The following is a 15978-nucleotide window of genomic DNA, read 5'->3' on the forward strand; positions in this document are numbered from 1 at the left end:
TTCCAAATGCCAAATGATCATGATGGTCTTTATATCTCACCACTAGATGGTTCAGTCTTGCGTATTTAGACTACTTTGCTATTCTATAAGTGAGATGAATTTAATAGCCTGTAAGTAAGTTTTCTTGATGCCTAATAGGCTGTATTGTAACATGCTTTAATGTATGAAATATATTTATCTGATTGTATCGATAATTTTCACAAAATTGACCAGAAGTCATAATTCAAGCTGTCATTTTTTAAACATTTCTTACGGGGAGGAATGCCCCCGGACCCCCCTAGCATGGAGGAGGCCCCAAAATTCTAGTTCCCTCTGCTAAATAGCACATTTGAATTCGGTATTACTAAAATCCTGCGCATGGCCCTGTGTTCAACCTGCTGTCATCTGGCAAAAAACAGAGAAATATCTGGTGCCATACCACCAGACAACAGAGCAGCTCCATTCCTGAGGGTGGGAGACTCCAACTCATCCTCAACACTCTAAATAGATATAGCAGGACTCAAGAGTAAACTGACAAATAAATCTTGCACCTTTAAATACTCACCGATGGCTGATTCACAGCGTCAGTATTTTGCGACCATGGAATAAGACTCGATAATCAATTATCTTTCTCTACTTCAGCTTTAATAGCTTGTACCAGTACCTTGGAGTTTGAGATGGATTCAAGGAAGCAGAGTCTGTTTCCGAAGCCTTCAGCAGCCAGACAGAGTTTCTGTTGCTCCTTGTGGATTGTGGCTGAGCACTGTAGGACCACCTCGTCATCCTACATAAACACACAAAAAGATATTTTTACAAATCAAGACATTTATTTACCCAGAGTCCGCGACAGAAAATCTCTGTTGCTCATTGTATGTGATAGCTAAGACCTGCAGAACAACCTCAACATCATAGAGAATGTTGAATTTTATTCCTGTTTTGGTGATTTTGTTCTTTCTCCTGGACACATTTAAGCAATTTCACATTTTTGTAAACATAACAGGTGTTTTTCTGTGGCATTGTACCTTTTGTTAGATATACCCAGATACAGTTACATGACATAAATATAATACCAAACTTTTTCATTCAAGATTACACGGATGTCATTTCTAGCACTTAACTATTTTTGTGATCCATCTCATGTGGAAACAAGAGGTTTGTGATTATGTTTAGAACAAACTAAACCTGTATAATATCAATACTATGTAATACAATGTCGACTTCAAGTACTGGCCTTTTATTTATAGAAGCAATCCCTATTGTGAATGGTAAAAAAAATAAAACATGACATGAAACACACCTTCGGTTTTTTCGATTAGTAGTATTTGAGGAACCTTCAAATAGGGGCATGTGGGTTATTTGAATGTAATTGTTTTAATTATGTAAAATGTGCAGCTGCCAGAGGGTCATCACTGTCATCCATCAGACTCACTCATAAAGAGAACAGACACATACCTGTCTCAGCTGCCAAAATGAACACACCAGGCTTACATTTCCATTTCACACTGAATTCTTCAATAATGCAATTCAATCATCCCTCTCTCTCTCACTCTCTTTCTCTCGCCAAAGGAGATAAAAGGTCACAGGTCAAGCTTCAAGGGGGCAGGTCAAATCAAATTTGAGTATTAAAAAGAGAGGCCAGTGGTGAACGGTACATTGCGCTTTTCTAGTCTTACCAACCATTCCAACTGGTTTTGATTTCACACATTGTTGTCTTCTGGAATGAAAAACCTAATGCAACAAAAGCGTAAGCCACAGTCTGAGTGTTGCAGGCTGTGGGTGCTATAGCATTAAACATAAATGGAAAGCCGACCTCTTCTGTTTGGATTCACTTTAGCTCAAAACAACTATTGCGATTAGTCGAAGCTCTAGCTGAAGATGTCCGTACGCATCGGGTTCATCACCTCTTCTCTTCACTACATGCCTATTTACTGCTCTCTTGCTTTTGTGCAGTAGGCACAGCAGTACACAGTAGTAGTAGTTTTTTATTAGCCATACATCTCCTCTTTGTTTGTTACCTCCATCTGTGTATAAGAAGTTGTTGAGGATGCTCACTGAGGTTGCACATTTGTGCCAGCTTGTCATATGTGTTCCCATGCTTTTGTAGACCATGTTTCAGGCCTTAAACAACATGCGCGCAGAGCCTGAAAATTCAAACTGTGCACTGTTTGTGCCAGTTTAATACAATATATGGCTAAAAAATGTCCACAGATATGAAAAGTGGAATTGTCTACTACAGTGTTTCTCTCAGGCTGATGATGTTGGTGAACGGCAGTGATGTGCAAGTTTTTGCTACCATTCCACAAAAGCAGAATGTAAGTTAATACATGCAGCTACAGATACAGCTGCAAATAACAGAAGCTAATATAATTCAAACTGGGGAACATTATAGTTGTTGCATGCTGCCTCAGGAATTCATCAGTCATTGTGATAGTGTGTAATTATCTAGACATGTAGGCTGAGGGAATACTATGACACACACACACACACACACACACACACACACACACACACACACACACCCGTAAGGTTTGTTAGAAACTGGCTAAAATCCCTCGTGCTCACACCCACATCAAGCACAAATAATGAACTGAGAGATCGCTGAGATATCTACTATGGCTATCATTAACTTGAATAATGTCTTAGTGACATTTATAAAGGGTGACACACACAATGTACCCTACAAGAAGAGGTCTGGTGTCTGTCAGCTGCGGTGTGCATTCCAGCCTTCTATGGAGTGAGAGAGAAAATGGCCGAGAGACTCAGAGAATCAATGGAGAAGAGACACAGAGGGACCGACGGAAGATCAACAGTAGTTGTTCTTCTGCAATGGCCACGAGAGGCTGACTCCATGAGAGAATATAAACTCACAACTACATAGACAAAATGAACAAATGAACGCCCGTGCTACATTAGAGGACGTTGTTGGTGTGGCGGTACACCTTAGCGTAGACCTTAGGGCAGGTCACACGGCACTGAGTCCATGAGGCGCTGGAAGGTTTGTGCTGCATTCTTTAAGCCGAATGGCATGCGGAAGAATTCCAGTCCAAACAGTGCGCTAACTGCAGTTTTGGGGACATGCAACGGGTGGACTGGCACCTGGTGGTAACAGCGGACGAGGTCCACCTTGGAGAAGATGACTCTGTCTGCCAGGTGTGATGAAAAGTCCTTCATGTGTGGGATTGATTATCGGTCAGACGTCGTTGTGTCATTACGGCGTCAGGATGCACCCTGTTTTCAAACTCTGCCTTGGCAACGGTCAGCTTGCCGGGATCGAGACGTTGAGCCTGAGCATAGGCTGGTGGGCCTGTGGTGGCAACGTGGTGGTCTACCCCATGCTTTGTAGCAGAAGATGAGAAGGTGAGCTGTGTGAGGTCCGGAAACTCAGCGAGAAGACGGAGAAAATCGTCTGTGGCTGAAAGCATGCTAGACAGCCTGATGGAGCTTGTTCGTCCAAGAGTATATGGGTATGAACAGAAGGTGGCAGACTTGATCAATCAGCGTTTTTTTGACTTCCACCAACAGGCCATAGGCACACAGGAAATCCGCGCCAATGATAAGGAATGTTACCTTGGCTGTGACAAAGTCCCAGCTAAATTTCTGTCCATCACAGCAGAATCTCCACATAACTTATGCCACAAGTGCGGATGGGGCTGCCATTTGCAGCTGCCATGGGGGGGCCATGTCCACTCTCAATGCAGGCAGGATGTTCCGCTGCACATCAGTGTCCCACCGATGGTGTCTTTGATGAGCAGCAGCCTGCCCGTATGGATGGTGCTCATAGCCACTTCTGAATGCCGGCCGTTTTTTGAGAAAACTCGCCACTCTCGTGGCTGTTGAACTTCGCAGTGCCAACAACTCATCATAGTATTTTGTGGCATCCACAGTATTCCCCCTGAGCGCAAACTGCGCTTCTGTTTGGCCAAACCAGGCTGAGGCAGACGATTCCCAGAAGTCGGGCAGCTTGAGGGAGACGGCGTTAGTTGACTTTTACTCAAAGTTTGTATGACAGAGTATACTGGTTTATGTATGTATATTCATATGCTCTACAGTAAAGATACATACAGTTTTGTTATTTAATTGTTTAGTTATTGTTTAATCTCTTGGTGAGCAGAGGGTGCTAAGTATCCTCCCTTCCCATACCTATTTTGGAGTCAAACAAATTCTCATTTATGTCACACAAAGAGCGGCTTATCTTAAAAAAGAAACTACAAATGAACAGATTTCAGTAAAGCAGTGGGTAAAAGGAGAGCAGAAAAAAATGCAGACGTGCTCTGGAAAGCCCAGAAAACACATTCAGCAAATGATGAACTAGACCAACATAATATACAGTGAGAATAAAGTACTAAAGTACAGACTTGATATATTAACATTCAAAAGGTATAAAGCACGAACTGTCTTGGTTTTTAAAAAAATACTTATCAGTGTTCAGTATGTGTACACTGTGCGTGTGTGTGTGTGTGTGTTACACACATAGCGACAGAATGGCTTCCCTTGCTTGAGAAAAACACTCTTAGGCTGCATCTGCCCTCCTCCCACATGCACAGAAATAGACTGACAGAAATTAACATATTTTCTATAGTCTACCCAGTCACTCACACGCACACACACAGAGACAAACACACAAACACACACACACACAGAGACAAACACACAAACACACACAAATGTGTGCGCACAAGTATAAAGACAACCTGGAAAAAAAATACACACACAAAAGCTTATTTGAGTACATGGTCAGCGCTCATCACTCTACACTCAAAAGCAGTTGAATACACACCGTCTTACACAACAGCTTATTCAACAGTAGCGGTGGGTGGAAAACATTAAATATGACCTTGTGCAGGATTGGAGGCAAGAGATAGAAACAGCATCAGCTGCCAAAGAGGCCTATTTGTAATCCAAAAGTAGACAAGTAGGATGAGGGTAAGAAACTACAACAATGATTAATCCTCCCCTGGAAGAGGAGACGGGGACATACAGAGATTTAGAGAAAAACAAATATTGGAAAAGTAAAAAAAAAAATGGATGGGATTATCTACTAAGTCAAGCAGTCCTAGACTTCTGATTAAAACCAAATGCATGTGGCTGATGCATGTTTCTGGCCCCTCCCACGGTGACCACCTGTGTGTCAAGCCAACACGAGAAAATGATGAGTCCAGCTAGCATAACCGAGTGCTGGGAAACTGACAAAGACGAAGAAATTGTACCAAAGAAAGGTCACACCACTTTTTTGGAAACAGTTCGGGTAGCTGAAGTCTGACAAAGGAGAGACCAGTGTTAGGTGCAAAATGTGTTGGCCACCACCCTCTTCCATCATCTCAGCAGGTACTGTCCCGAACAGTACTCCGAAAGCACCAGCCCCACTGCTTCTACTAGTCAAAATTCACTTCAACAACCAACAATTGTCGCTGCTTTTTCAGCCATTGCCCCATATGAGAAGAAACCGAAGCGATACATCGACACAATAAGCACAATTTTGTACCGTACGTCTAAAGATATGATGCCTACAAACACAGTTTAAAAACAGGGCTTCAAGAAGCTAATGACTGTCGTCATTAGAGTACACTCTGCCAAACATCAGTCCCTCAGCTGTATGCAGAGTGGAGGGTAAAGGTGGAGGAGCAGCTTCAGTTCAGTGTACTTCCTCTAAAATGTCTGAAACAAGAAATTTGTTGTACACATTTATAATTCTATTCATTCAGCATTTAACATAAAGCCATGGTTTGGTTGGCTGGTTCTGTTGAATGTTTGTCATCTGTTCATTCTGACAATAAATACATTTATTTTATAAACCATAATAAACATTCTGGTTTGTTTTGGAGTCTCTCCTAAGGAGAATACTCTTAAAACTGTAAATTCAACATTATTATTATTGTTAAATGTATATTGTGGTAATTATCGACATCAACATAAAAAAAACATATCGTGATAAAACTTTTGGCCAAGTCGCCCAGCCCTAGATGCCATAAAAAGATTTATTTTTTGTTTATTTAAGTATAAATTATAAATTATAAATTACAGTTTCTTCTTACTTAATACATTATAGTTTTTTTTTCATACAATTTTCAGAGATGTATGTAACTAGGTGCATTTACTCAAGTACTATACTTAAAAAAAGTTTGAGGTACTTGTACATTACTAGATTATTTAAATTTTCTGCTACTTTATACTTTCACTCTACAACAAATTGGAGGCAAATACTGTACAGTTTTCTCCACAACAATTACACTAAGAACTATAGTTACTCTAGACTGCATTCTGTCAGGGTTATAATCTGTCCAGCCATAGTATATACTATATGCCATACTATAGAATATATTCATACATGTACACTGTAATCACTTTTAATACTAAGAATATCCAATATCAGATACTGGTGCTTTTACTCAACATTTATTCATCAGGTTGACCTTTCCTTTTACAAGTGTAATATCTTAAAATGATCACTTTACTTTTATGTGTACTTTACAATCGAACAGTATTATTTTCAGCTATGGCTTAATCAACATTAGATTGAAATCAATCTTCTTATCTAATTCTCAGAGAGACAGCAAATCATTTTTAAAACATTTTGAACAATTCATGGCAAACATGCATTAATTGCTTTTTCGGCAACAGTGCAACAATCCATACAGCTGACATTTCAGATCAAAGGACATTTTTACAATGAGGACGTAAACATAATTCATCATTTTGTAGAGCTGATACATCACATTAACATCATTTTGATGGTCCACCTGCAGCTGCAGCATTAATGATGCAGGTTCATTCTGGCCTCATATAAAAGCAGAGTGACAAAAAATTGTCACTCTTGAGCCCCAAACCAACAACTATGTTTGCTCGTATCTTTAGTCATATATTTAGTCATGTTTTTAGTTGGTTGAGGGACTGTGCATCAACATCAACGTTTGCATGTCTTTGACATAATCGTCATGTGTCTCATGTATTAAAGCAGTTAAAATCTTGCAGAATTATTTCAGCAGCTTCTGTTCTACAGTGCTGCTGCACGGTATGTGCCAGATCAGCCTGCTGTCCGTCAGTATGTACTGTAGTGCTGTTTGTGTGAGTTGTATTCCAAGTATCCAGTGTTACAGAGCATGATGGATTTGGAAGACACACACACACACACACACAGTGACAGTGGGCAGGTCAGCGGAGGATGGTTTAAAAGCTTGGCACAGAGAAAGAGTGTGGAGGAGGGGAAGCGTCAATGATGATGTAATCTGAGAGAGGCTGAGGGAAGAGGAAAACAGAGGGAGACACTTCACTGATTAGAGTGTGATCTGCTGTACTGCATTATTTTGTACATATTACATTAAGTTACAGATGACTACTTTATTTACAATACTATTCAGTATACATATGATTTATTCTTCTTTACTTCATCTTTAACAGAATACAGGCCAGTTAGTGATGGGTGACTGCCTGATTTCCAAATCACTATTACTGTTGTATTTATCTCTATAACAGTAACCCTTATCTTTTTTTAATACACTCGTGCACAAGATTATCTACACTCTGTTATTTACTCACTTATTTACTTACTTTTACTATTTACTTATTGATAAGGAGAGCAGTTTTTTTTTAAATAACTCAGTTCACCTAGGGAGAACACTCACAAAATGTCAAGAAACTAAATACATACATCTGTTTTCCTTGTTAAAAAAATAATAATAACACAACTAAAGTTTTTACACAATGTGAATAAAAATGACTCTTTCTACTCTTCTTTCTCCTCACACCACACACTAAGACTAGCTTAGTTGTCTTCTTAACTCATTTAGAAACAGGCTTCATTCAAACTCAACAGAAGCAATATAACTCATCACAACTGTCTTGGTCAGGTCTGGTTTGGTTGAAATATACACTTCATTCATTGAGTTAGATGTTATAAATATTCTGGCTCTACTACACTCAGAAAAACTCAGGTTCTGTGAGGTAACCCAGTAACACAAAGAGGCCAGGAATGGCCGAGAGAGGCAGTGGAGAATAGTCTGCCACTAACCAGTGGAAAAGCAATGCACTCAGCTATTCACTAATACATCTGTCTAATTGCGCAACTCTAATCCTAGATGTCCACCGTCTGGACTGGTTTATTTTTTCCCCTCAGGGCAAAACAAGGTTAGCATACCGTTACACTTGATCTGACCTGACAAGTGTTGAGTATTTGGTTATATTTTGCAGTACATGTTGCAAAGTTTGAGATTCTGGGGGGTGGTGGGGTGTTAGGATCCTTCGCTACTAGTGCTCTGTTCACTATGATGCTGCACCCAAAGGACTGTGTGTATAAAGTCCCTCCTGACCTGCACCTCACTACTTGCAGCACCTGAGACTATCATACAGTCAGAAAAGAGTGAAGATCCCTTCAGCTGGGTGGTATTTTTTAAAGATTTTTAAAGATTATTTATCATTTGCACCCCATGAAAATATGCTTGCAATTGTGTTAGTCTCCCTGAATCCTTTTGAACTCTTCAACTCACCAACTACACTCCATCTGAGTAATGTTTCATGATGTTCCAATTATTCACCATTTGTCACTTGGAGGGTTTGTGGCTATATAAGGAAGCATGTGTAGAGGCTGAGGTGAAAGGCCTGCTTCTTGCTGTGCACTTTATTCATTTAATGTGCTGAGTTGATCTCTACTTTTTATTATTTGTTTGACTCAAGCTCTCTGGTAATAATGCTTACAATTTTTGTTAAGGACTAGAGGGAAAATGTTGCCAGTCAGTTTCCCTGGTGTGTTATGCTCTCTGGTTAAGACGCAGTAAATGTCATACTAGAGAAACACAAAAATAGTTGTCGTACAAACTGCTGAGATTGTACAATACACTTTAATGTGACTGGGTATTGAAATCAGGGTTGCGGGTGGGCGATAACACACAATTTGGTTTTGATCCGATGCCTACTAATTCAAGTCCGATATTGCTGAAACACAGAGTTTTCAGAGGCAAAGAACAAAACTGTTTTTTATTAATTCAAGTAAAAAGCGCATACATAAAAAAAGGTTATCTTTTTGAATAAACAAAGTGAAAACATTTATCAATGAATGTGCAAATGATTTATTTCTTTAACAAGGACTCTCCAAACCTGTCTTCACTTTTAAGCGACATCCTCGACACATCTCTCCTACTTTCTCTTCCATTAGACTTTACTTACTTGGAATTTTGTAGATTAGGCTCAAGGGTCTTCGCAAAATTCCTAGAACCCTCACTTTCAACTACTGAGAGAGCCTGAAGATCCTTCAAAGCCTCTTGTAATATCCACAGCTCTTGGGGAATCACTTCAATAAAACGCCAAAGTATAGCTCTATAGCCTATGATATACCACTTGTACCCTAAATATAGGAATCCTGCACCTTTCACACTTAGGTTACTTTATTTAGCCAATTTTATATTTCAGGCTTGATATTTTATTCAGTTTTATAAAAATAATTCATTTAGATACTAAGTTCCAATGGACTCAACATATTATGTCTGAACACAGAATGCGTTATTTAAGCTTATTGACTAAACATTTATGTTACTGTATATACCTGGATATTCTGTGCCTCTATGGACAGACTGAATTCTGTCTCAGTTGTCAAGGGTCTGGGTGCTGAAGAGGGATTTCCCTCCTCCTCCTCCTCTCTTCTCTGCTGCAGCTCTGTGTTCTCTTTCTCATGTTTATTTAATTAAGTTTTCTGTATTTAAATACAAAAATTAATTAGTATTCAAAAAGTCTGTGGTGTTGCCACAGTAGTGAACTGCTGTCCTTCACAAATCACAGTTCATGTTTTCATTTACAGCTGTGAAGAAGCTCCTAAAGACGCTCCTCTTGCGTTCAGCCATCAGAGCATGCCGATGAAACTAGCGCTCAGGGCTAGTGCCGGGGAGACCTAAAAGGGCACAATGCACGAATTGTGTGCGCAACAGCAGAGCAGTGGAGAAGCAAAGCGAAGGCAGTGCATGTGCTCACTCTGCGGTACATTTTTAGACTGCTCTTCTTGTTTGTGAAATATAATTTAACAAGCACACATACAATGATTACTTTAACAATAATGTTCAATGTCTATAGTGAAACACCACGATGGACGATGACATCGTTGTTTAAGAATGCAAGGCAGCGTCTCCCCTCAGTATTAGCTCTCCACTGTTGCAGCCCGTTTCCTCTGCTCTGACATGAATCTCCCGTTACCACCAACATAGATCCCTGTGCAAGGTTTAAAAGCATCCTCGTTACATGTCCGTAACTTAGTTCAGCCTCATTTGCATAGAACAACGTTGGCCTACTAGCCAAGAAAGCTAAGCTAAAAAATATGTGTATAAAAAGGGCATGATTGAGAGAAACAGCAGCCCGCAGGAAACGAGAGTGTCTTGCGCTCGCCTAACTGAGCTTGTTAGATAATAAAATAATAAATGGAACAAGGAGACGTAATGCCCTATGGCAACTCTGACGGTACATTTAATTGTGCTCTCTGGTGGTGAGCCTCTTAAATCACAATGTTATGATGGTCAGGGATGAGTAGTTGATGGGTGTCAGCTGTCAGCGAAGAGAAAATCAGACTCATGTATACAACATAGAGTATACGGTATACTCTATGTTGTTATTACGATTGTTATTACCACTGGTTCACAGCTGGCACAATGTATTATTATTTAAGAGTATGCAACAAGCCCTATGTATGTAAAAGTGATCAGTGTTTGCAATTTTTTTTAATTATCATTATAATACCATTACTGTGTACAAACACTCAGAGGTTTTAAGGAGATGTGAGATGTGAAGTGTCTCTTCTTTGGTTTTTGACAAAAGTCAAATTATATTGAGTTTAAACATCCCACTCGTTTGATATCCCCGTGAGGGGTTTAAGACGCCAAGTGCAGCCAGCTGTTATATAAGCCATGTCTTTGTGTGGCTGTAAAGACATATGGCTGAGCATACGAGCTCAGAGAGAAAACCCTCGAAGAGAAAAAAACAACACTCCAAATACGAAGGCATCTTTGAGGATTATTTGGGTCGCATACTGGTTCTTTATCTTTAGTCTTATTCCATAGCAGTAAACCATAGTTATTCCTGATTTGCTGACAGTCTACCATTAAAATCATATTTTAGAAAAAATCCATTCTGTGCATCCATTCCACAGAGCAGACTCATAACAACAAGTTAGTATTACCTTTCCATTAGGAAATAGCATTTAATGTAAATCAATGTGATTGCTAGTTGAGATTAAGGCTAGTAAAGAACATGCATTAATAAGGGCTTTATGTAATGACTAGTTAAGAACATAAGTGATGACCTGGCAAGTTATAATGTGCCCCCTGAGTTTTTTTAAAGATAATAATGACCTACAGAAAATAAAATGATGCCTCTAGGACATCTTGTCTGCTAAATGCCCTCAATTTTAATATAAATGTAAATACTATATTGTATATAGTTAGATAGGAGCATATGAAGGTACACAGGTTCAGGAATGGAAGTAAACTGATTATGATTATTTCCTGAGTTGTATATTAAATAAGTGTATACTTATTCCTAGTCCTTTTCAGGCATGTGAGTGCTTGGTAATGTAATATATTTTGTATCATGCTTTTCATTTTATTGTGCTCATTTCTCTAACTAAATTACCTTTTGTTTTGTTTTGACTCACATCTATTAATTCTTTCATCTAATCGATTATAGCCTGAGCTTCATTCATGTCATAACTCTTTTACTGTACACTGTAGAGACAGATATTATTGTGATTTAAGCAATTAAAAAGTAGATTTTTTCAAAAAAGGAAACCAATTGCTTGCTCATTTGAGAGACATGTCTTACTGTATATTACATCAAAAATCATCATCATCACAAATATAGAAAAAGTAATTTAATGTAAGGAAAAAGCAATTTCTCTTACTCAATAATCAGACATAATAAGAAAAAAAAGTCAGTAGGATTGCTGCTCTGGGGACCACGAATATCTGAAAAACTTTAGTGGCAATCCATCAAATTGTTGATTTGAGTTGTTGATATTTCGGTGATATATCAACAATTCAAATTGTTGGCGGTGTGTGTCTGTGTAAACACACGCTGGTGCTCAACGGTCATCGTCAGAGAGGACATACGCAACACTGACATCGAGCTCCTGGCTGTCTCCTTGCACTCCTTGTACCTTCCCAGAGAGTTCCCACTGCTGTTATTCATCCTGGTTTACATTCACCCCAGAGCAAACACCTCTACTGCCATAGACCACATAAACAAACTGAAACTCATATCCCATGACTCTCCCAAATTTGTCCTGGGCAATTTCAACCACTGCTCAGCTGGACAAGTCACTGAAAGGATTTCATCAATAAGTCACCTGCACCATCCACTTGGGAAAGACTCTAGATAAATTCTATGAGATCCGTTTCAGATGCATTTAGATCAGTCGCTCTTCCCCAGAGAAGCTAACCAAACACATCAAGCAGAGGACCAACGACAGCACTGCAACTCTGCAGGGATGCTCTGATCCACAGGTTGGGATAACCTTCTTGCCCCCTCCAACAACATAAGTGAGCAAGTGGACACAGTGTCTTCATACATGTCCTTTTGTGCGGACAACGTATTTCCCATCGAAACAGTGACGATCTTAAGAAACAATAAACCCTGGATAACCAAAGAACTCTCAAAAAAAAAGAAGAGTATTCTTCACCGATACCAAATCTGAAAAAAAGGAGGTAAAAAATAGATATAGCTCACCATAATTTTTTTGTTTGTTTGTTTTAAATGCCAAGCTGAAGTATACGCACAAGGTTGAAGAACATATTACTCGAGCGAGCCTTTGCTCAGCTTGGCAGGGGATTAAGAACATGGCCACTGTGAGCACTGCTCCCCCCACCCACAAGACAATCCTTGGGGCTGGCAGAATAGCTCAGTCAGAGCTCTGAACGACTTGAGGCCTGTGGCTTTCACTCCAGCTGACCCTTTGGATTACAGACTTCCTGACCAACAGTTAACAGAGGGTGCTGGTCAATAACACCTTCTCCGACATCGCGGTCACCTCTGGAGGCTCCCCTCGGGGCTGCATCCTCTCACCTCAGTTCTTCATCCTTTGACTGCAGGTCCACCCATCCAGATTGTCATCTGGTATACGGAGTATAGTATACAAATGACACAGTTCTCCTGTCCCTGCTCTCAGGCCCCTCACATCACCACAGCTCAGTGAGTTTAAGCATGAGTTTGTGGAGTGGTGTGATAAATCAGCCCTGGAGTTAAACACGGAGAAGACCAAAGAGATGGTGGTGACCTTTTCCAGCAAGCAGAGGGAGTAGGTGGCAGCTGCACAGTCCGCGGGAGGAATGCAGAGCTTGTGGAGGAGACAATTTAAAATCTTCCTCCAACACTGAGATCCTCAGGAGTTGCCAGCAGCGGCAGTATCTCCTGAGGAAGCTCAACACTTTTGGGGTAAATAAGAACATTCTAGGGACTTGTTATTACTCCTTCATAGAGAGCGTCATCATTTTCTCCATCACCTGCGGGTTCCACTCCATAAGTCTGCAAAACAGGACACGCCTTCAAGACCACAGTCTGCTCTAAAATCACTGGACTGCCAGCCAGAGTAATTTCCACCGTGTGCGAGCAGCAAACGCAGAGGACAGTGTGCAGGATCCTTCAAGAGCCCTCCCACGCCCTGCTCCCAGCGTTTGAGTGACTCCCCTTGGGACGCCGGCAGAACACAGAGGAGGAGAGCAACCTCTGTTCTGCTGTTCAGCTCCTAAACTCCCATCCACCCCCTGCCCCCCGACACCAGACAATACCAAAACAGACAACAAGCGACTGATGATGGTCACTGCATTTCCTAGTTCCCCTCCCTCTCAATGCTACTTTGCACCTCATGTAAATACTGTTAATTTCTTATTATAGTTTATTTTAGTCTATTCTGTCTATCTTATTATACCTTCAGTAACAACATTAAGCTAAAATCTCAATTTAAACATAAGAAATCTAAAACTCAAAAAACTTAAAAGTTAGATGATGGTATTTACTGAGCATACTCATTCTACCAAGAGGATAAACCCTTTTTGATTTAGATACTCCACCACATGAGGTTGTGTAAAATGTAACTGATTATGAAATACAATGTTCTGGATTTAAGTGCGTTCCACTCTCCCGCCCAGTAGCAATTATGACCAGTCACTTTCATTACTTTCAACTCCTTTAAACACACACGATTTAACAGTTTTACATGCACAAATAACGGGTGACAATCTGGAAACAGAGTAGTTGTCCCTTTAATCCTTCATACCTTGTATCAGGATTTCAAAATAACACGTTTGTCTCAAGGGACACCATGATATTTAACCTGAGCAGTCACCATCACATCACGTTGCATCAAAGTTGAGAACTAAACTGTGTTGGATAATTGCAAGTTTGAGATCTACATATGTAAAGAGGTTACAACAGTCTGATGCTTACTGCAGAAAAACAATCAGTGAATCCGCGTTGTGTACAGTATAACTCTAATTAGAGGCTGCAGATGGAGCAGATACCTGCCGCCTGTGGACGGCTGTAAACAGACACCGCAGTAAAGGAAAGAGCCTCGGTGCAGAATACTAACCGTCTGGCTGGTTCAAAGGCAACCAGTTACGAGATCAACTAAACACTAGTTAAGCGGAGTTGTGTGATTTCAGACAAGTTGATATGGGTGTGCCTTCACCAAATAACACGAGAATGTAATTGAACACGAGCACACCGAGCTGTCGCAAGATGCGCTCTTTTGGGCACTCAGATTGCAGTACATTTCTGGACTTGCATCGCCACACCCTGTACAACGCCTCTCCTGTCACCAAGTTACCAATTATATACCCATCCCTCAAACACACACACACACACACACACACACATCTCCTTTACAGCAAGGTGCTTGTTCACACTGTCCTATAGCTTCCTAACAGATTTGCATTGCTTTGTATAATTACCCACTTAATTTTGTTACCTCATCCAAACCAAATCATACTATTCTCTCACTATTTTCGTTGTGTTGAGAGGAGGATGCCATCGTCAAAGCTGTCAGGCACATATATCCCTTTTCATGAGTGCTAACTTTAAAAGACTAGCACTTGTAATGCTCTCATTTTAGTTTTCTTTTTTTATTCCCTAACCCAGCACTCAGAGCTCATCCTGTGGGAGTACACATAATGCTCTCACAGAAGCATGAGTGGCCCCTCACACCTTGAACCGCTGAAGCAATTTTTTGGTTTTACTAGAGAGATTATACTTCTGTCTGTCAGGGCTTTTCAGAAAGAAAAGCCAATGATTAAAATATGCAGCATAACAGAAGGTATCTTCAGCACTACCGGCTTCTCGACTTCCTCATCCACTACCAGTGTATGTCTGTTGTGCATTACGCAGACGTAGTACATAGATCAGCAGACAATAAACACACACCTCTCACTGCTGGAAACTAAAACCCAAAGAACTGCAGCAGAGGAGAATAGATTTCATACAGCCAATAATGTTTCAGCAGCTCTTAATCATTCTCCGTATTGTCAGCTACTCTGCACGTAGTCATCTACACAAACAACACCAACAGGATCACGTTTCATTTCTTTCATGCAACGGTGTAATGAACATCCATATTAGGGTTAGGTGGTATCCAATTTTTGATACCAATAAACCCTCCGAACATTTCCCCATGGGATAAGGTATTCCACCAGATGATTACAAATCACATTTTAAGGCTTGGAAGTGACCTACATAGTGAGCATTTAGACTTGTATGCTGCTGTGTGTACTGATGGCAGCGGTGAGCGGATTGCCAGCCGTGTTTTCCCACATTAAACACACCTTCCCATTCGGCTCACAGCTGTGCTGTAGAGACTGGACAGGCAGAGCATCTGCCCTCAGGACATTCACCCTGCCGCTCTCTCCATCCATAGCTTGGAAAAGTGGCTCCCAAGTATAACTCCAGAAGAGTAACAGCCGGCTGGTCAGGAGGGACTGCAACGGCCGAAGAAGGTGGCGTGTTTACTGGGGAAACTACAGACAACGGTCCCTGGTTTTAGCA

At 40.5% G+C, this 15978-nt stretch overlaps 1 protein-coding gene across 7 annotated transcripts in view; it reads right to left on the reverse strand.

The window, feature by feature from the left end:
• Nucleotides 1-15978, reverse strand: part of ryr2a (ryanodine receptor 2a (cardiac)) — a 148701-nt gene that overhangs the window by 109755 nt on the left and 22968 nt on the right. For all 7 annotated transcript variants that reach the window (XM_037081049.1, XM_037081048.1, XM_037081050.1 and 4 more), the window contains exon 2: nt 644-763. In XM_037081049.1, coding sequence (XP_036936944.1) covers nt 644-763 — 120 coding nt within the window. The remainder of the gene's footprint in view (nt 1-643; nt 764-15978) is intronic.

This window comes from Acanthopagrus latus, chromosome 20 (genome assembly GCF_904848185.1).
Source record: "Acanthopagrus latus isolate v.2019 chromosome 20, fAcaLat1.1, whole genome shotgun sequence".
NCBI lineage: Eukaryota > Metazoa > Chordata > Actinopteri > Spariformes > Sparidae > Acanthopagrus > Acanthopagrus latus.